Source organism: Denticeps clupeoides, chromosome 19 (genome assembly GCF_900700375.1).
Source record: "Denticeps clupeoides chromosome 19, fDenClu1.1, whole genome shotgun sequence".
In the NCBI taxonomy this organism is placed as follows: domain Eukaryota; kingdom Metazoa; phylum Chordata; class Actinopteri; order Clupeiformes; family Denticipitidae; genus Denticeps; species Denticeps clupeoides.
The window spans coordinates 7,042,772-7,063,561 of NC_041725.1; the positions used below are offsets into that span (position 1 = coordinate 7,042,772).

A 20,790-nucleotide genomic window follows, 5' to 3' on the forward strand; every position below is an offset into this window, starting at 1 on the left:
CCCGGTCTTACGTTCAATGCACTGGCTACCCATCAAATTTAGGTTTGAAGTTCTTTTGACCTATAAAGAACTCAATGGTCTCGCTGCAGTACCTGAGTGAATTGTTAGTTATTTATGGTTGTGGAAGGGCTTGCCGGTTCAGGGTTCGGACTGCACTAATGTGCCAGCATAACCACGGATTTCTGTACCAGTTGTACAATGCCACCGTCTGTTGCTGTTTCTGTTTGTTCTTTCCGAGGCACTGAATCAAGCGACCAGACCACCTCCAGAGTCCAATAACCAGAGAGGTGCAGGTGTAGACATGGACTTCTGGCCCCACCAACCCGGGTGCTGCCGATTCAAAGATGGACTCATGACTGTGAGAATCGTCGGCATGGACAATCTTAGAAATAATCGACTTCTTAACCCAGTGTTAACAGTAGCAATGCACTGATGCCCAATTCTACCCTGGAAGGGCGTCCCTCTCTGAAATACACCTTTCCAGGATTTCTTCCATTTCGAGTTGTTCGTTATACTTTGACCCTTTCTGGGGCGTCATCTCTACTGATTGTTAAGCCCATTGAGACATACTGCTTGTGATATTGGGCTATACAAAAATAAATTGTTGTTGTTCATTCAGTTTTGCCCTGTACCTGTAAAACTTTGGAACTGGGCTGCAAGGGTTTGATGATGAGCTGCTTGCCTGACGTGTACAAAACCCTGTCAGAGTCAGGAGCCCAGGCCACTGAGTACACTGGAGATCCTGAGAAGAAGACAAGCAGACCGTGAGATGAACCTGCTTGTATGCTTGGAGGTTAACTACAGTATATAATAACAACACAATCCAGACATTGCACAGATCACACAATTCTCTAATATTACTCATAAACACTCATGTGTTAAACAGTTCCTCCAGCAGACTCAGTTTTATTCCGTGTTATTATTCAGGAAATTATTGTCTTTGTGGAAAATATCTCCAAAGCACAAAACACTTAAAATGCCAACTTAGTTTCATCACTTTGTAGGCACTTTGGATGAACAGCCAAAAGAAAAACTAAAGGGTATTTGATCAATGTTTGGTATGTGTTTTAAACCTGATCTATTCCCCAATACTATAATGTTTTACATCAGATAAATTTAGTTTTACTTATGGAAGTGACTTTGGATCTTTTTTGCCCATTCGACATGATGCCTACAGCAAAATAACAGACTGTTCTTGGAGTGTAACCATATTGTCTGACAACTCATGATGTTAATGATGATGACGACGACACAGGTAGAGCTTACCTTGCTGGGCAAGTGTTGATCTCAGCATGCCACTTTTTGACCAGATTTTGATCTGACCATCCTCACCAGCTAAAAGAAGAAAATTAAGAAATTGTTAAATGCTATTCCAAATTATTCTAAAAATTCATTAAGATACCTAGTGCATTGGGTACCTACCAATTGCATTTTACTTCACTTAATTCCATGAATTGAGAAGAGTGGATGTGTTTCATGTGTTAAGAAAGTTAAACCTATTTGAATGAACAATAAATTAATACGCTAAACAGTTCATGTCGCTCTGCACTTTGCAAGCTGAAAAACCTGGTTTTAGTGTTACTGCTTAGCGGAAAAGTATTATGTGTGCATGAGTGAAATCTGGGAGTTCAACAGAAGGAAGAATCATCAGAAAGCTGGCAGCTTCTAATGTATTTTTGGAGGTATTAACATAGCGTGTTCTGCCATTGCCAGCGAGAATGGGTATATTTTCCCATAAACCACATGATTTGCTTTGTCAGCAGAGAATGTATCTGAGGACTTGCTCCATGAAGTGCAAGGAGTGATTTTAAAAGAGCATGATCCACAACTGTATCCCAACCGATTTCAAGTAATGTAAAATATCAGCCTTGGAGATATTCTTATCCCTGAGATGGAGACTGGATTCAAAAGAAAAGCTTCACGTGGCCCTGTTTTTATTGCCTGTTGCATGAAAATTGCCTATTTCAGAAATTGAATCAAATTGTATCAGTAAAACCAATAAAGGACCCCAAAGTGGTTGCACAACTTTTTAGTGACAATTAAACCTATAATGAAGGATCTGTAACTTAAAATAACAAAAGCAGCATATCTGAACATGACGGTCAACTGAAGATGTCATGTAAACGGAAGCCTGTCAGATTATGCCGTTTCAATTAAGGCGCTCACAATCAAGGGTTCTGCCCTGCAGTCATATTCCAAACTATAAGCACCACATTTGGTCTTACCCGTGATGAGAGCAGTGCCATCGTAGTTCCAGTGTCCAGCAAGCACTGCACCCCGATGAGCCTCCACACTCTTCTCTATGCGCCCTGTTTTTGAGACTAAATGGAACTTTCCTGAAAAAATGAAGATTGAATGTTAGTTTGAATGGTATTCACAAAAATATTATTATTAATAATATATTATTATTATAATAATAGTAGTCAAGCCAGTCAGTGGATGACTTAAGGGGTTTCAGTTATCTCCTTAAGAACCTCAGTGCTCATTCAGTAAGGCTATATATATATATTTATTCAAATGATCAATATTCTGATTGCAAATTTGCCTGTAGTAACCTTATTAGAATTGAAAGTAGATTTTGGCCATGAGGACAGTTTTTTTTAATGCAGCCATTAAATGCGATAAAAACAAAAGTCAACATAGCATTTGGGCTTTGATGAAACACCTACTCATGATTTGGGTATGTGAAGTGCCCCCAAACTACATATCTGCACATCTGAGTACAGAGACCGTGCAGTCAACAACATTGGTGAAACCCTCAAAAGTGACTTTTAACTTTTTTTCTACATGCGCCAACATCACACATCCGTGGTTTTTGCTCTGCTCGCTCAGAAAGCTTGTGAAGCAGAGCATCAAACAGAAATGATAGAGAAAATGACATTTTAGCCAGAAGAGTGGGCGCAGATGTTTTCTTGGGCGTTTGACAGACAGTGCCATTGAAATGGTAAAAGACAGCATTATGCTGTATATAAACATAAATAAAGATTAATTTCACTAAATATCAAACTCAACATGAACACAGAGGGCAAGTCTACCGCATACAACATAAATTCTGCATATGCATAGTCTCACAATTAAACAAATGGTTTCGTTTTTTCAATTCGATGCCTGGAAAGTAAAGTGAGTTCAGTGACAGGGCAGCTTTCATGGAGGTGGGGTAGTGCCAAACTAAATTGCTGCCTCCATTTGTGGGTGTTTATGCAACTCACCGCTGCCATTACTGTGGTGGCTGCACATCAGACGCAAATGACATGAGTGCATGACAATCAGGAACTGCCGGAGGGGGAAACTCAAACAAGCTGCACTGGATCTTATTAAGTCCATTTCAACCCAAAGAATTATTATTGTAATACAGAACATTTAAGTCAGAAGCATGTAAAACACGTGTACAAGAACGCTCTTGAAGTGTAATGAAACAACATACAGTGTGTGCGTAATATAATGGCTGTGTTTATGATTTTGGCAAAAGAACCACTCTTGCCTTTATCATAGCAGCACAGAATCTCTGCGTCCCTTCCAGCCAGTTTTGGAAACTATTTGTGTGTAAACCCTCCACCTTTTCAAGCATGCAACATGAATGTTATTGCACTAAAGACAAGGCTCAAAATGTTTGGCCCTTTGTGGCAAATTTATTGTTATTCCACTGAGTGTGAAATACTCAAAACCAGTTTCATTTGTTGAAAGTATTTCTACTTTCTTGTGATTTAAAAAAATAAAAGCATATGATAGTGGCCCAGACATTTGGTCTGTAGATTATATCGTATTACTGTAATACTTTACAGGCTCAAATATATTGAATTTAACCATTGAGTATTAAATATTTAATATATTTAATGCAATGTGTTGAACCATAAGCAGTAAATGACACATTCACGTTGAGAGCAGTGAAAAAAATAAGTTTGTTATTTTAACTCACATCAATGACAATAACATAAAATAGAATAGTTGGTAGCACACCAACACTGAATACATGCAGTATGTGACAAGAAATCATTACATTACCATCTGTGCTGGTGAGCACAAAGATCTCTGCCAGGGCCTGCTTCTTTCCACTACTGGTCTTCGGAAACCAGTGTAGGTCAGTGGGGTAGATGTCGTCCTGCATGTTCACTACAACCGAGGTTTCACCGTTCAGGAGGTTCCATCTTAATATTTGGTGATCTTCACTGCACGAGTACAGCTCATCAGCAGTGGTCCATCCCACACAGCTGACCAGCTCTCTGTGTGTTCGGCTGTTAGGGAGCTTAATTCGTTGGTGTTGATATGATGGGTTTGACACTTATCCTTAAAAAGTACTCACATTGTCAAAGTACTCACAGCCAATCACATACAACTAATAACTGAGTGTTCAAAGCATTATACTAACCATTGATTAAAGGAAGACATGTGTCTGGTCAAATATGTTAAACCAGATAAAAGGATATGTTTAGGCTCCTTAAGCAGAGACGTTTTAAGTCTCATTTCAATGAATTTGGTTTCTCTCGAGTTCGCTCCCTATTTTTGACAAGCACGTCTATTCGTTGAGGGCAAGGCAGAGTCAAAATCATCGACAAGTTAAATAAGAAAGTTGATCGATTCACCCGACGTGGGCTTGGTTGGACAAATGTTGGAATAAAGTCCCTGCCATTCGATTCAAAAGGTTAAATAGACGGGCACTGTTTACTTTACATCGGGAACGTACGTCTCGTTGCTAAGGAAACGTTTACTTACCCCGTGCAAGGCTAGCTTCCTGCTAACTTAACCGCTCTTATGTATTCTAACCAAACACCCAAATTGCTTACGCCTGCTAGCTGCGTTTGCCTACAGTATATCTAACGTTACTCACAATGCCGCAAAACGAAAGGAAAATCCAGCGGCCCAGTTTAAAGAAAAGGGGCTAATTATACGTCCAGAACCCGAAGCTTCGTGAAACAAACGCCACGGCTATCGCGAGATTTCACGCAGCTCACTGCATCAGCGGCGCGTTAGTGATCAGATCTATATGGCATGTTCCCTTGCAGATTGTCAGAGCTGATGGTTTGACGGTCGACTAATTTTGCGGTTTTCCCCGTTGACCGGATTTCTTCTTTTCTGTTTCGTTTTTTTTTTGTTCTGGAACGATGCTATGAGTGCACGTCCACAAACTGTGTCATTAGAGGGTGTACAACAAAAACCAAATGGCCAGACTCATAGCCACTGTATGTGACTTCCGCGTAATATACTCCGGTTCGGGGCATATGGTCATTTTAAATGCTATTTTGGCGAGAATATCTTTGGCGTTTAATCATCCCAGGCGTGAATTATGGATTCAGAACGAAATTCAAATAAAATATAAAGGGGCGGCGCTTATTTAAAAATGTCCTTTCAGCGCGCACGGAAACTCCCATGGTGCCCCGCGCGGGGTTTGTAACGAATTTCTTGGTTCGTCAAAACTGTTTGAGCGCCATTTTCGAGTGTGAGCGGCTTTCCAGCGGTCGGCGGGGAGCACCGAGCGTGGCGGCCGCTGTACGGGCGCAGCGAAATACATGCGATAAAAACAAGGAGGGAATTCGGGGGACTTTGCCTGGACGCGCGCGTTATAAAGAGAAAGGTAAAAACCGTGACGCCTTTACCCGCCAGCCTGCGCCCAAGCCGCTGGTACGACATGGGAAAACTGGCTCTTCAGCTAACGCGCCCGGACAAAACGTTTTCGACCGGTTCTGGTTAACCTCGGCCGGGCGCCGTGGTCCCCGTTGGGTAGACAACCGGGACCGACGGTGCTGCGACCGTGTCCGCCGGCGGAACCCGCCAAATCGTGACACTTTTTAAACGAGGTCGCGGTTCGTATCGACCGAAGCACGACATTCGAATTCGGACCCGGGAAATCGAACTGGGATTAGATTGTAAATCTGCCACGGAAAGTAGCCACGCGTCGCTGCTTCATATCCATATCTGTAGCGGTACAACTAGCACGGCCAGAGTAGTTCTTCCCCCCTGCCCGCACAAAGGTGCTTCAGTCCGGCCGGGGCAGAAAGCGAGGCGCCCTGTGACGCAGTTTTCAGGGAGCCTGGCTGCCATTTCCAGCTCGGACCCCACCTGTCAACACACGGTTAACCAACGTCGACTAGTCGCGGTGGAAACACGATCTTCCGTGACTCGTGGAAAGAGCCACGGATTCACAACCTTTTGGTTAAACTATCCTGGGATTTTATTCATATATATATATATATATATATATAAACGATTTTTACCCCCCCTGAACTAACTTTGCATCCGTTCTGTCTGAAGCAGAGACGGGAAGCGTTATAACCGCGTATAAACTAAACTCCCACACGGTCCGCCAGGCTCGTCCGCTTCACTTTTCGCGACGTTTTCGTGACTTTGTTAGTTGTCTAAGCTTTGCTGTTCTCTCGTGGGTTTTTTTGTTAGTTTTTTTTTTTGTAACGCGTTCCGTGTATTTGATGATCCGCCCACCCCCGTACGAATGTATTAGAATATGGTAGCTTGGCTACGTGACGAGCTTCGTGGCTTTTTTTTATGTTGACCCCGCTGCTGACAACAAGAGGCGTCACCATTTTTGTTTTGGTCTGTGGTGGTGGAGGTGGGGGGCTAACGTGGCGCAACGACGCCTGCGTTTAAAACCATACATACATACACAAATATCCTAAATAATCACTTCTCTGGACGCCGGAGCGCAGCTGAATCCGCGACGGGAGTTGTTGGGTGGCTCTGCGGGCCGACAAGTTTGTGAAGCCCCCGGGGGGGGCAGGGACGGCGCTCATTGAGGAGAGCCGGTAGGCTGCGGGCTCCTGCGCGTCTTTGTTGGCACGAATAACTCTGCAGGGCACGACGGCCCTCGTTTCGTCCGTGGGCAACTCCTTTCCGGAAGAAGGGAGAAAGTTAACATTTTGGAGGGTGGGGGTGCGAGAAGGTGGACCGGTATGTGCTCGTAATTTTTTTTTTTTTTTTTTTTGGAGCATCACCAAACGTGGATTTATCGCTTCTCTCCACGCCAGCTAAACCATGCCGCCTAAAACCAGCAAGGCTTCCACGGCGGCGAAGAAGCGGGGGAAAGGGTCGCAGCCCCGCGATGACTCCGACGAGGACTTTGATGCGCCCCCCAAACCAGCCCGCCCGGAGGAGGACCAAGGAGCGCCACTGACAGACGGCAAGTAACAAAGAGACTCCGTTAATCCGCTCCTGCCTCTCCACCCCCCGCGGGGCTCCGCGTAAACGCGTCGGCGCTGTCGAGCGGCCGCCACGGCCGCGCACCCACGACAGCCTCGCCGCGAGCGAGCACGAGAGCGGCGCGATGTTTGTTTGTGCGCGTTTCGCGGCGCGGCGCGCGCCCCCGGAGTCGCGCGGGAGCGCGCGCTCCTTTGTGTAAACTCACCCGCAGCACCTAGGAGTCAATTATGGAGGGAAATATACATATTTACGAGTGGGGTTTTTTTTTTTTCTTTAAAATTTGTTTATTCGTTTGTTTATTTTGTCAGTCACATTGGGCTTTCGGAGTTGGGGGCTGCTTTGTTCAGGCTTGAAAGTGAATGGTTAGGAGGCTAGCTGCTAACTCGACTCAACTTCATCTGCGTCCTTTGCTTTGTTTTTATTCCACACGCGTTACGATCGATTTATTTATTTATTTTCGAAAACCGTGGGGGGTTCTATATGACAAATTCGCATTTGACCGTTGCGATATATATATTTATAGCACACTAAGGGGCTTTGAGGGGGTAAAGGTGTCAACTCTGCGCTCCAGATGCGGCCCCAGGGGCGCCAGCTGCGGCGCTTGATGGGCGAAGTTTGGAGGAGATCCTCGCCAGCATCCCCCCACCTCCACCGCCAGCCATGACCAACGAGCCGGGCGCCCCGCGCCTCATGATCACTCACATAGTCAACAGGAACTTCAAGTCCTACGCAGGTGAACAGATCCTGGGACCTTTTCACAAGGTACGGTGTGAAGATTCACGACTGTGACATGGTTTTGCGAATGAATAAAACTGTGTGTGTGAGTGAGAGAGAGAGAGAGACACTGTTGATTTATTCAGTCACTTCGGTTCATGTTTTCTATTTAAAGGCTTGTAGGTTGGATTGCAAAAATGAACTATAAATTGTTTCCTTTTCCTGCTCTGCTTTCCACAGCGATTTTCCTGCATCATTGGGCCGAATGGCAGTGGCAAATCCAATGTGATTGATTCAATGCTCTTTGTGTTTGGATACAGAGCCCAAAAAATTAGGTCTAAAAAACTATCAGTCCTGATCCACAGCTCTGACAAGCACAAAGATGTGCAAAGCTGCACTGTGGAGGTGCACTTTCAGAAAATTATTGACAAGGTAAGCCAAGAGTGGTTTTTAGCTAAACAACATTTGCAAGATTTGTGGCTTTTTGTTAGTCCCAGTGATACAGGCTATGGGGTTGAAACAGTTTTGTCAACAATAATTAAATTATTATTTGTATGCATAGTATTCCTTGGCTCTGTACACCTAACTGTCACCTACTGATCTTTATAAAAAATACTTTTATTAGTCTTTTATTGCTTTCAGTATTTTTTGTAATTTGTTTGCATTTGGTATTTGGTTGCTCTGTCTATTACTGAAGTCTTCGTCTAGTATTTTGGAAGTTCTCAGCTCTTATGATGGTTTGCCCCTCCCCCCACCCACTCCAGGAAGGAGACGACTTCGAAGTCATTCCTGACAGCAACTTCTCTGTTTCAAGAACTGCCAACAAAGATAATTCCTCAGTCTACCACATAGATGGCAAAAAAGCCACTTTCAAAGATGTTGGAACTTTGCTGCGTAGTCATGGGATTGACTTGGATCATAATCGATTTTTGATTTTGCAGGTAATTAAAAATTGCTTGATCAAAGTTGTATATAAATGTTTGAAATCTCCATCTTTTTTGCAGTTTTCCCCCAACAATAGTTTTACTTATGGACTTTCTTTTTTTATTTATATATATATATTTTAAACCTTGGGCTGCTGTAGCAGCGCATCATGGTTTTCAAAAATACTGAATTTGCAAACCATGATTTGCTGCTGTAGAATTCTAAGGAGATTCGGACATGTTGCCTTAGATGGTTCTTTACAAGGTCAGAGGTCCCCTCATCTTCACTTCTCCTTCCACGCTTTAGCAGCATGTAAATATTGGTGTGTGTGAAAACAGAGCCCAACCCCAATATTATTTGTGCTGCTTCAGTGTGACAGGAAAAAGCATCTTTTTATTTATTATTTTTCTTTCCTGTTTTTTTTTTTTTTTTTTTTTTTCCATATTTATCCAGTTTACCATTTTTTATACAATAGTTTAATAAAATATAATTTTTTTAAAAAAATATTTATTTATTTTATTTTTCTCATTTGGCCTTTAAGTGGTGTGTGTGTGTGTGTGTGTGTGTGTGTGTGTGTGTGTGTGTGTGTGTGTTAGGTCTTTGCAATGCCATACATTATTTATATTAAATTCTCCTTTGTTACTAAGATATAATGAAATTATCAGAATTGGTGGTAGGTCTCTATTTGGTGAGACCTTGTTTATTATTATTTATTATTAATAATAATAATTAATACTTCTGGGACCTGGAATTCCAATCAATTTATGGAAGGATTTCCTTTCAATATTTTGTTCAGGAGAGTTTATTCTTATACAATTAGTAAATGTTTACGTTAAATTATTTTTTTTGTATGTATAATAGTGTCTGACATGCTTGTTCTGTTTGTGTGCTTTTAAGGGTGAAGTGGAACAAATTGCCATGATGAAGCCTAAAGGTCAGACTGAGCATGATGAGGGCATGCTGGAATACCTGGAGGACATCATTGGCTCATGCCGTCTGAAGGAGCCCATCCAAACACTGTGCCATTGCGTGGAGCATCTCAATGAGCAAAGAGGAGAGAAGGTAGATGTTGCTTCTCGTAATCGTTTCTGGTTTTATCACTTGTGTGTGTTTTTTTTATTTATTTATTTAAGTTATTTATTTATTAGGCATTTTACTTTTGTATTCCTTTTTTCTCCCTGTTTTTCTGTACATTTGTCTATTTTTTACCATTTAAAATAGATTTTTTTTTTCCTCAGATTTTCTTAGTCTGTTTTGGTAAGGATCCATTAGTGGAAAAAAATATTTGTAATGTAGGGGTGAAGCACAAGCAGTGTCTAGTGATGGTGCACTTTTCTAGCATTTCACTGTTAAGGAAAGCAACAGTCTGACCTGAATTAGCTGTAAAGTACAGGATGAGTAGAAACTTTTTATTTTTATTTTTATAAAGGTATTTAATTGGATGTCCAGGTATGTATTTGGTGAGAAGGTAGCAGTTTTACGCCACTCTGTGTATCATTTTGATTTTGCTTGATTTAAGTTTTATTAGTGAATGAAGTGGGGCTGAGTATTGTCTTCTTACGTACTAAACATTTTTTTTCTTTTTTGCTATTTTATTACCCTTAATTATTTTAGTTTTGTTATTTGCAATGTACCTATCTCATTTCAGTTGGCTCAGTTTAAGTCTTTGTTCTGTTACTTCTTAGTAACACCAAAAAATGTATGAATTGAATGTCAAGTTATTAGTTTCAGGTTTGTACCATAACTGGAGTAAAATCATGTAGTTCAGACATTTTCCTTCTCCAAGTGGCCTTGCTCTTTTAAATGTACTCCTTCACCAGTAGGTGTCAGTTCTGATCTCTCCTGTAGCTTTTTCAGTGTCATAGCTGCCATTCGCTCTGACTACATTTTTCATTGGATGACTAGTGTATGTTTTGCTGTTAATATCATATTAGTAGCAAATATGTTAAAAGGTAAATTGCTATTGGAGATGTTTGAAACCATTTACATTTGTGTATATGCATTATTTAGTCATTCAATCTTAACACATTGCATGTAAATTATTGAACACCGCAGTTATGTAGTTATTTAATTTTAATACAATAATTACTGACGTGAAGTTAGCATTGCATTACATTACCACCACCCCTGGTTTGTTTTGGTAATAGACATCAAAGCATTATGCTTACACCAGATTGATTTGTGAAATGTTTTCACAAGTCTAAAGAAATTGTTAAAGCATGAATGTTGTCAATTGGGACACACTATTTTAGAATAACCTTTTAATTAAAGTATAACTACATAGATTATTTTATGTTATATGAAAGGTTTGTTTGATTGTAAAATTTTAAGTGTATAAGGTCATAAGCTGAGCTGGTTATTTAGATTTTATCAGTACTGATAATTGTACTCTTCTTGCTCATAGTTTTGTTTTTATTGTTTTGAGAGGAACATTGTATTATGAAGAAAATATCATCATTCCTTTTTGTTGTGGCCAGTAAAAATGTTTGAATATCACATTTCTGCTCATGTGAAAGGGTTTTTCAGACAAATTTTAATTTAAGTAAAACAATTGATTCATACTGGTGTTTTGTTTTATTTATTAACCTAGCTAGAATATTTATGCTTCAAGCACTTAAAGCACTGTTGTGTCTGGTAGGAGTATTTGTTCAGCTAATGATTTCTAATAGTAATGGCGACTGTACACAAGGAGTGTATTGTGGTCTAAAGTGCATCTCCCTTCGTTTTAATGTGTGCGCTGATGAAGTGAGGCTCTAATTTGCTCTGTTTTACTATTTTCTTCTTTTTGCTGGGCAGCTTAACCGTGTGAAGATGGTTGAGAAAGAGAAGAGGGCACTGGAGGGGGAGAAAAATGTGGCTGTTGAGTTTCTCACTCTGGAAAATCAAATATTTAAGAAGAGAAGCCAGCTTTGCCAGTTTTATGTGTGAGTTTGCAAATTCTATGATCACACATAATATATCTGTATGTATTAGTGACTAGTTCAAAATTCTGAATGCTCATATTACATTTTGTTACCATATGTATGTACAAAAAAGCCAATCACTTTCATTTTGTTTTCCTTTGTTACGTTGATTTTTTTATTTTATTTTTTTTCTGTATGAAGCTGTGAGTTGTAGATGTTTAGATGGATGTATAGTAGGTGTGAAGCTGAAGGATTTCAGCTGCTGTTTTAATTTGCAGTTTTAATTAAGCAGGTTAATGGAATCCCACCTAATTTTATCTACAGTGATCTTTTGCCAACTGTTTCATTTAGAACCATTTTATACTAATAGAGCATTTTTAAATTCAGTCTAACAAATGTTACCATTCAGAAATGACTGAGGTACCACTTCAATGTTCATTAAAAATCTGCTCTATTCCTGAATCAAACACACGTTCTTTAAAGAAAAAATTAGTCTGATTCAAAAAACATCTGAACTGTTTTCATTGGTGCTATAGTTTAAAATATTTTGGGTAGATTCAAGATCAGTAATTCTCTAGAGATTAAGTAGCGTTTGGCCTGTGGTGGTGTTTTTAGTCATGACCTACAGAAGCGTGTGGCTGAGAAAGAGGCAGAGAAAATTCAGATCCAAGAGGACACAAAGGAACTGACCGAGAAGAACAACAAACTGGCTGAGCACATGAAAGAAAAGAACCAAGACATTAAAACTGTGGAAAAGTAAGAGTACTAGTCAGCAGTCTCTTACATTTATCATTGTTGTTTTTTAATAAATATTGTGTTCATTGTTATGCTTGCACAGTGTGTTTAAAAATGAACCGTTAACTGGTGTGAGTTAAGAATTTCTGGGTTCCTTATCCAGGAAACTGGGTAAGCTTACGAAGTACATTGAGGGCCAGAAAGAAAAGTTCACCCAGATGGACCTTCAGGATGTGGAGGTTCGCGAGAAACTCAAGCACTGCAAAAGCAAGGCCAAGAAACTTGAGAAACAACTGCAGAAGGATCGGGAGAAGGTGAGTTCATATTCTGTCTTATTAAAACTAATCTAGCCATTTAAAAAGCATCATATTCGTAACAATGTATCTGCTTCTTGCACAAAAATATATTTTATATTATGTGCTGCACAGTTTATTTGGAGGCTATGTGGTCTAAAATTGAGCTGAAGCATGGTTTGTCACTGATTTGTGTTGTAGCTTGAAGAAGTGAGGAACATCCCTGCCAGCAGTGAGAAGACCATTCTCGAGGCTACCTCAAAGAAAGAGGACTTGGAGAAGCAGAAGGTAAAAGAAGAGGAAAAACTGTCTCAGGTGATGGAGAGCCTGAAGGAGGAGACAAGAGGTCTGCAACAGGATAAGGAGGTAAGGCTTCTGCAGAACTCTTTCTTTGTAAAACTATGCCTTCAGTCTTTAGAAAGTCAGCTTGACACTGATTGTTTGTTTGTTCTCATGTTTTCAGTCTAAAGAGAAGGAACTAATGGAGCTTAGCAAGTCAGTGAATGAGACCCGGTCCAGGATGGATGTGGCTCAGTCAGAACTAGACCTCTACCTGAGCCAGCATAACACAGCCCTGACCCAGCTCAACCAGGGCACAGATGCCCTGCAGAGCACCACTGACACCCTCAAGGAGAGAAGAGCAGCTATCAAAGAGCTCGAAGTCAAAATTCCAAAGTGTGGGCAGGAACTGAAGAAGGTCATTTTAAAATGGTTGTTTCAAATGAGGGCAAAGTTTGTCACAACTGTACAATTTTATAAATGTTGTGCCATTTGTTATCTGATTAGGATGAAGAAGAGCTAGAGCAAGTCAGCCAGAACGATGGTCAAGTACAGGAGGTTCTCAGAGACCTGAGGCAGAAAGTGGAAGAGGCCAAAAGCTCACTGTCCTCAAACCGCAGTCGTGGGAAAGTGCTGGATGCCTTGATGCAGCAAAAGAGGAGTGGAAATATTCCTGGCATCCTGGGAAGACTGGTAAGGAATTCACACTTCCTGTGTAGTTTTTATTTATACAAAGTAGTGCAAAAATACTGTATATCAAAGGAATGTTGCACAGCAATATTTTTTACATTATTTGGTTATGGTTGCGAATTGCAAATTCTAGGTTGTTTCACACTGTGATGTGTTGTGTTGTCTTTTACACAATATTTTTTTCCCCTTAACCAGGGTGACTTGGGGGCCATAGATGAGAGATATGATATTGCAATTTCCTCTAGTTGTGGCTCCTTGGATAACATCCTGGTCGATACCATCGACACAGCCCAAAAATGTGTCACCTTCCTCAAAACCCAGAATATCGGGGTGGCCACATTTATAGGCTTGGACAAGGTTTGTATATCACTTACTGTTCACATATTAAAGAACAGAATACCGCATAGACAGGACTTTTGTGATTGGTTTGGGATGTTTCTTGAGATATTACAAAAGTGTGTTTTTTTTTTTTTTTTTTTTTGTAGTGGCTTACATTTATGGCATTTATCAGACGCCTTTATTCAGAGCGCCTTCCAACCAGTAGTTACAGGGACGGTGCCCTGGAGACTCAGGGTTAAGTGTCTTGCTCAGGGACACAATGGTAGTTAGTGGGGTTTGAACCCGGATCTGGTTCATAGGCCAGTGTGTTACCCTCTAGGGTACTACCACCATTTAAATAGTCACTGTCAGTTTCATTGCAACAAAACACTCATTGCATAAAATATCCAAATTTAGGGAAATACTACTTTACATATGAATGGCAATATGTGAAAGTGATTGGGAAACACAGCACATGGTGCACACAACGAAATGTGTCCTCTGCTTTTAACCAATCACTGGTGAGCAGTGGGCAGCCATAAAATGGCAGTGTGTGAGGACTGTGCTTTTCTCAGTGGCACCTTGGCTGTTCAGGATTCGAACCAGAAACCATATGATTACGGGTCCACTTCCTTACCCGCTAGCCTGTGTGTGTACATAAAATGTATATGTGTGTGTGTGTGTGTGTGTGTTATTGTTTATTTATTTGTTTTTACAAAAACCTTTTTCTATGTCCGCTTTTCTTGGTCAATTCCAAAATATCAGCCACTATCTTGTTTTTATCAATGATGTGAAAAAAAGTAATTCAATATTAAAGCATGATCATTTAGCCAAATAGACTTCTTATGAAGTCTTCATATGAAAAATAGAACTCAATGTCAAAGCGACTCACCGTTTTTCCTCAATTTATTATGCATGATTTATCACTTTTTTTTATGACCGTACATCCACAACACTGTTCACTACCTTCAGTATTCATGTAATATTTAAATTGCCAATTTTATTTACCAATAGTTTTCTCCCTCTGTTCTCAGATGAAGGTATGGGAAAATGCCATGGGTTCTATCAGCACCCCAGAGAACATTCCTCGTTTGTTTGACATGGTGAAGGTGAAGGATGAGGCAGTCCGCCCTGCCTTCTACTTTGCCCTCAGGGACACACTGGTGGCTGCAGACTTGGAACAGGCAACTAGGGTGGCATTTCAGAAGAACAAGCGCTGGAGAGTTGTCACCTTGCAGGGACAGATCATTGAACAGTCAGGTGCGTGTGTGCAGTTTATATGAAAACCTGTATAAGATAAGAGAAAAAATCTCAAGGGAAATTTTATCCTCAAAGCAACAAGAGAAAATACGAACAGAATAATAGTGACGTTAATTAGATAAGTGATTTGAAAAAGTGACAGTGTTGTGCCATACAGAGGTAGCAGCATGCAGTGATGAATGAGAAACCAACATTCAGAAGAATTGGGTAAGAAAGACCTCCTGTGGCGCTCAGTTGTGCGTTGAGGCGATGAGTCTTTTGCTGCGTGTGCTCTGCTGGAGCATCATTCTGATGATGGAGGCGTGTATGGGTTGAGAAGCTTGTTACTGAAGCATTCTCCTCTGACACCTCCACCAGGCTCTCCTGTCTGACACCCACAACAGAACCAGCCTTGTTGTTCAGCCCGTTTACATCAGCCGTGTTCACCGCACCGGCCCTGCGGCTTTTTTTTTCAGTTTTCTTGTTTTTGTTTAGGAACAATGACTGGAGGAGGTGGCCGTGTGATGAAGGGTCGAATGGGTTCCTCCATAGGGACTGAAATCACACAAGAAGAGGTAATCCCCTCTTTTCAACCTCAAAAACTGTTCATTTGTATTAAGACAAGTGTTTTAATTTTGCTTGCATATGTGTTTTTAGTTGGACCATATGGAGAGCAGGTTGAAAGAGAAGCTGGTGCAGCGGCAGGGTTGGCAAGAGAGAAGGCAGCAGCTGGAGGAGAACGTGCACCGTCTGAGACACGAGTTGAGGGACATGAAGAACACGCTGGAGAAATACACAGCAAGCATCCAGGTCTGCTTGCACCTAACCATCCTGTTCCATGTACATTATAACAGCCCTGTCATTTTATTGCAATTAATTGATCTTGGTTAGGATACATTTTTGAGACTAATGCTTGCATATTTAGAATTATTAGCGTGCAGAGATGGGCAGACTCTGGTCAAATTTGATGCAAATTATTTTCTCAGTAGTTTGGTCTGGTAATTATCTTCTTGTTTAATTTCTGCCTGATTGCTGATTCAGTCAATGCCTCAAAAACACTGAACTGCGTACCACGAGACACTGTCTGCATTTAAATATTTTCATTTGGTCATACCCGATTTCCCATCTCTGCAGACCTAGTCCAGAAGCAGCAGAGGCATTGTGTGCACGCACTGCTAGAACTTTGCATCCATGTCTCTTATTGGAAATAATTTGAATGTGTGATGTCATTTGAATAGTCCCTAAACCTTTCCGACTCAATCTTTTATATAGGGATTGTCTCTGAAATTTTGACTATTTTATTTGCTGCAGATGAGTGTTAATTTGTTAGACTGAATTTAATTTTTTATTATGTGGTCTTGAAAATGGACTCTCTGGACTGCCTGTTGCTCTTTTCTAAAGATGTTCATTTCCTCCCTTCTCTCTTAGAGTCTTGCAGATCAGGAGATCTATTTAAAGGGTCAGGTAAAGCAGCTAGAGGCCAATGTCATTGCTGCTGCCCCCGACAAGACAAAGCAGAAACAGATGGAGAAGAGCCTGGAGGCTTATAAGAAAGGTACTGACTATATTTCATCTGGATTATTGCAAAATTTTAGATTTCAAACCAATAGACCAATTTTTTTAATATAAATCTCTTCATTCAAGATTTTGAAGTTGCATCCAGTAAAGCGGGAAAAGTAGAGTCAGAGGTAAAAAGACTACATACACTCATCGTTGACATCAACAGCCACAAACTGAAGGCCCAACAAGACAAACTAGACAAGGTCAACAAAGAAGTGGACGAGTGTTCTTCAGCCATCACCAAGGCCCAGGTCGCCATTAAAACGGCTGGCCGGTGGGTTCTGCAGCTTCTTTTCTTTCTTGCATTGAATTAGCAGTCAATTTGGTTTGTCTTGATCGGGGGGGGGGGTTTTTGTGCGTGATACAAATTGGGTGTCCCTATCTCTTTCATTACAATGTAGTAACTTGAAAAAATCAGAGGAGACTGTGGCTCGACTAGAAGCTGAGATGGAGGATAACAAGAAGACCATGGAGGAGATAAAAGAGCAGCTAACACAACTGGAAGAAGAAGCAGCTGAGATTATGAAGACCTGCCAAGAAGCAGAGGTACCTGCATGAGTTCATTAAATTTGCAAGGGGTCACATTTGAAAGCAAGATTAGCTTTTTTTGTCTTAATTTCTTTGAAACATTATTTAAATCTAACTTTTAATGTACCAAAAGTGGAGTGGCAATGCAGCCTTATATCTGTCTGTCCTGTGGTTTTGAAGGGGGCGCTGCCTGAGATGCAGGATCAGCACAGAGAGTTGGAGCAGCAGATCAAAGAACTCCAGGAACAGGAACATATGCTGCAGAAGGAGTCTCTGAATGTTCGGCTGAAAGTGGAGCAGATCGACACGGTCATCACAGAGAACCAGAGCAAGATCAAGCACTGGCAGAAGGAGGTGAATCATCACAAGTGGGAGACTCTGAAATCTAGTGTAGTACAAAAAAATACCTTTTCCTGTTTGTTGTACAATAAACTCAAGTTTATAAAAATTTGGGTATAAAATGGTATATACTTAAGTAAAGGAAAATGAAATGAACAGCACGATTTGGATCATGGCTTTAGTTTCAGTAAGCTCATACTCTCTCATTCTCTCTTTAGGGTACAAAGCTGTCCCTGCACTCCATTGATGATAAGCCAGAGGAAGAGCTCCCTACACTGACTCCAGAAGAACTAGAGGCGGTCAAGAGTGGCGATGTTATAAAAAATGAAATTGCCCTTTTGGAAGACCGCTGTGCAAACATGAAACCCAACTTGGGAGCCATTGCTGAATTCAAAAAGAAGGTTGTTACTCACTTTTCTATTAGTAGAGCATCTCAAAATGATTATAAAGTCATTAGTTTTTCTAATTTAACTACAAATGTTGAACAGTCGGTACTTCAGTCTCAGTCAAGCATTTGTTGTAATGTTGGCCATTTCTGTATGATCAAAATTATATTTAGAGATATTCATATTTAAAGGTGCAGTAGTATATTAAATGATCTATGCCAAGGAAAATTATTTATTTACCTCACTTGGTATGGCAACTTAATTTAAATTCTTATGCACAGATGTATGTAGTCTTATGTTTGTTCTTTTAGTGAATGTCGGGACAGCATTGGGCTTGAGGGGTGCTATATTTGCAGGATCTGTAAGGTCTCCTATTATGAAAATATTTAACATGAATACAAGTTCCCCTAGCCTGTCTATGGTCCTGCAGTGGCAGTAGAAGTGTGTGTGAGAGTGGTACTTCTATCGGCTGCTCTCCTTCTCGTTCCACCTCTCTTCTCCTCATTTGCATTTAAAGCTACACACACTGAAACAGCCCGACCTGGGGAAATGTGGTTGTAATTATGCACCAAGGCTAAATTTCAGAAAGAGGCTTCAATTATAGTATAAGTGGACCATTAAGACCGATATAAGTTCATAATACTAAGTGAAGTGGTTGTCATTGTGATGCGCACACACAGCACATGGTGGACAGTGAAATTTGTCCTCTGCATTTAACAATCACCCTTGGTGAGCAGTGGGCAGCCATGACGGGCACATGCTTTGCTCAGTGGCACCTTCGATCAGCACCACGGATTCAAACTGGCAACCTTCTGATTACGGGGCCGCTTCCTTAACCGCTAGGCCACCAGATCGTTGTTAGGCCACTGCGTATCCTCAATCAAGAAAATATATCTTTTCTGTGCAGGAGGAGCTCTATTTGCAAAGGGTGGCTGAACTGGACGAGATCACTACCCAGCGTGACAACTTTAAGCGGGGTTACGAAGACCTGCGCAAACAGAGGCTCAATGAATTCATGGCTGGCTTCAACATAATTACCAACAAGCTGAAGGAGAACTACCAGATGCTGACACAGGGGGGTGATGCTGAGTTAGAGCTTGTGGACAGCCTGGACCCTTTCTCTGAGGGCATCATGTTTAGGTAATGGCATTTATTATTATTATTATTATTATTATTAATAATAATTTGTTTATTAATTCAATCTATTTTCCCATCTATTCGGTCAGTGTCCGGCCTCCCAAGAAAAGCTGGAAAAAGATCTTTAACCTCTCTGGAGGAGAGAAGACCCTGAGCTCCCTAGCACTTGTGTTCGCACTGCACCACTTCAAGCCTACTCCACTTTATTTCATGGATGAGATTGATGCTGCTCTCGATTTCAAGAACGTGTCCATTGTGGCATGTTACATTTATGTAAGTAGATCTTAATAATGTGTATGATTGCATGACATTTTAGTTACTGAAGTTTCCTTAATTTTGACTTTCAAATAGAACTCCAAATTGTTCTAAATTAAATAACTAAATACGACATAATGGACAAAAAAAAATGAATGATGTATAATAGCAACATAAAATAGTTGAACATATTTTGATACACAGCTAATTATTTTTTCCTCAACAACAGAGATTAATTCAAATGCCTTTAATTTTATTTCAGAAAAATATAGAGCTGTAATCGGCCCTAAAAAGTTAGACCCGACATGGCCTGGCCCTAGGGGAAGGAAATGTGTGGGTCTAAGAAATAATCACCAGAGGCTTGCCTCCATTTTAGCTCTTCAGCATCGATTTTTGTATCTCTTTTTTTTTTTTTTTATCAATAATTAAAATGCATCACATGATTGAGTATATTTAATGCATGACCTGGACTTGACCAAATCCGACCCGAGCCTTCAAACTGAGAAAATGAGGACGAACATGACCTGGCACCGACCAAGATTTACATCTGTGTTTGTAAAATGACTATGAAATAAGATTTCACTATAAGTACATTTTATATAGCGGAATTCAATGTATTTCAGAATAATTAGCTGTATATCAAAATGTGTTCAATTATTTCACAACTTTATGTTTCTATTATACATCATTCTCCTATTTATTTTGATCATTATTTAAATGTTTTATTTATTCATTTAATTTAACACTTTAGAGTTCCATACTATCAGGGCAATGATCACATTTGCAAATATTACAATGATGCAATATTACAATAATGTCATTTTAGTGATCTTTGCCAATCCAATACATTTCCATGAAGATGTGGCTGACCCCTATAATTTGGCATGGTCCTGTAATTTTTTTTTTCTCCTCCAGGAACAAACCAAGAATGCTCAGTTTATCATCATTTCCCTGAGAAACAACATGTTTGAAATTGCAGACCGTCTGATTGGCATCTACAAAACTCACAATACCACTAAGAGTGTGCCCATCAACCCTAAAACTATCAGTCTCAAGGAGGTGGTGGTGTCATCAGGGTGAATTTCTGTTTAACCCAATGGTTATCTTTGATGTTTCTTCATTACCTTATTTTAGAACCATGTTTTTTACTGTTTCCTCCCTTTCATGTCTACATTTGTATGTTTTGCTGCTCTGTTATACTGGTATACTATCAAATAAAACCTTTATATATTATGAATGCTTCTCTTCTGATGTCCACAGATCACGTCTCAATGCTTTATGAAAGTCTCATCCCTAAGGTAATATAGGGAGGATTTGATATTCCTAGAGGATTTCCAAATGGTC

General features: G+C 40.4%; 2 protein-coding genes across 5 annotated transcripts in view; one reads left to right on the plus strand and one right to left on the minus strand.

Moving 5' to 3' along the window:
* The window catches only part of ift80 (intraflagellar transport 80 homolog (Chlamydomonas)), a 33,485-nt gene extending 28,567 nt beyond the window's left edge, over positions 1-4,918 (minus strand). For 2 of the 3 annotated variants that reach the window (XM_028962814.1, XM_028962813.1), the window contains exons 1-5: positions 4,425-4,918; positions 4,003-4,224; positions 2,226-2,336; positions 1,267-1,335; positions 633-742 (exon numbers count right to left, since the gene is read on the minus strand). In XM_028962814.1, coding sequence (XP_028818647.1) covers positions 633-742; positions 1,267-1,335; positions 2,226-2,336; positions 4,003-4,224; positions 4,425-4,461 — 549 coding nt within the window. In that variant the 5' untranslated portion in view covers positions 4,462-4,918. Of the gene's footprint in view, positions 1-632; positions 743-1,266; positions 1,336-2,225; positions 2,337-4,002; positions 4,285-4,366 lie in introns of all 3 variants that reach the window. The other variant, XM_028962815.1, reaches the window with a different exon arrangement.
* Positions 4,919-5,414: 496 nt separating this feature from the next.
* Positions 5,415-20,679, plus strand: smc4 (structural maintenance of chromosomes 4). 2 transcript variants are annotated; one of them, XM_028962577.1, is made up of 24 exons: positions 5,415-5,569; positions 6,975-7,126; positions 7,718-7,908; positions 8,101-8,292; positions 8,625-8,801; positions 9,682-9,846; positions 11,581-11,708; positions 12,303-12,443; positions 12,586-12,736; positions 12,917-13,081; positions 13,179-13,412; positions 13,502-13,687; positions 13,880-14,041; positions 15,037-15,262; positions 15,737-15,816; positions 15,899-16,051; positions 16,670-16,796; positions 16,886-17,075; positions 17,203-17,347; positions 17,510-17,683; positions 17,887-18,069; positions 18,962-19,194; positions 19,281-19,464; positions 20,362-20,679. In XM_028962577.1, the coding sequence occupies exons 2-24, from the start codon at positions 6,982-6,984 to the stop codon at positions 20,524-20,526; spliced, it is 3,897 nt and encodes a 1,298-aa protein (XP_028818410.1). In that variant the 5' UTR covers positions 5,415-5,569; positions 6,975-6,981; the 3' UTR covers positions 20,527-20,679. The 2 variants fall into 2 exon arrangements, with proteins under 2 accessions (XP_028818410.1, XP_028818411.1); XM_028962578.1 differs by lacking the exon at positions 5,415-5,569 and adding an exon at positions 6,562-6,897.
* The last annotated feature ends 111 nt before the right edge of the window (positions 20,680-20,790 follow it).

Bases quoted from the DNA above. Each gene is read 5' to 3' on its own strand.
- smc4 (XM_028962577.1), top strand. From the start codon at position 6,982: ATGCCGCCTAAAACCAGCAAGGCTTCCACGGCGGCGAAGAAGCGGGGG. The intron at 13,688-13,879 runs GTAAGGAATTCA...CCCCTTAACCAG, and splicing joins CTGGCATCCTGGGAAGACTG to GGTGACTTGGGGGCCATAGA. The intron at 17,348-17,509 runs GTACCTGCATGA...GTGGTTTTGAAG, and splicing joins AGACCTGCCAAGAAGCAGAG to GGGGCGCTGCCTGAGATGCA.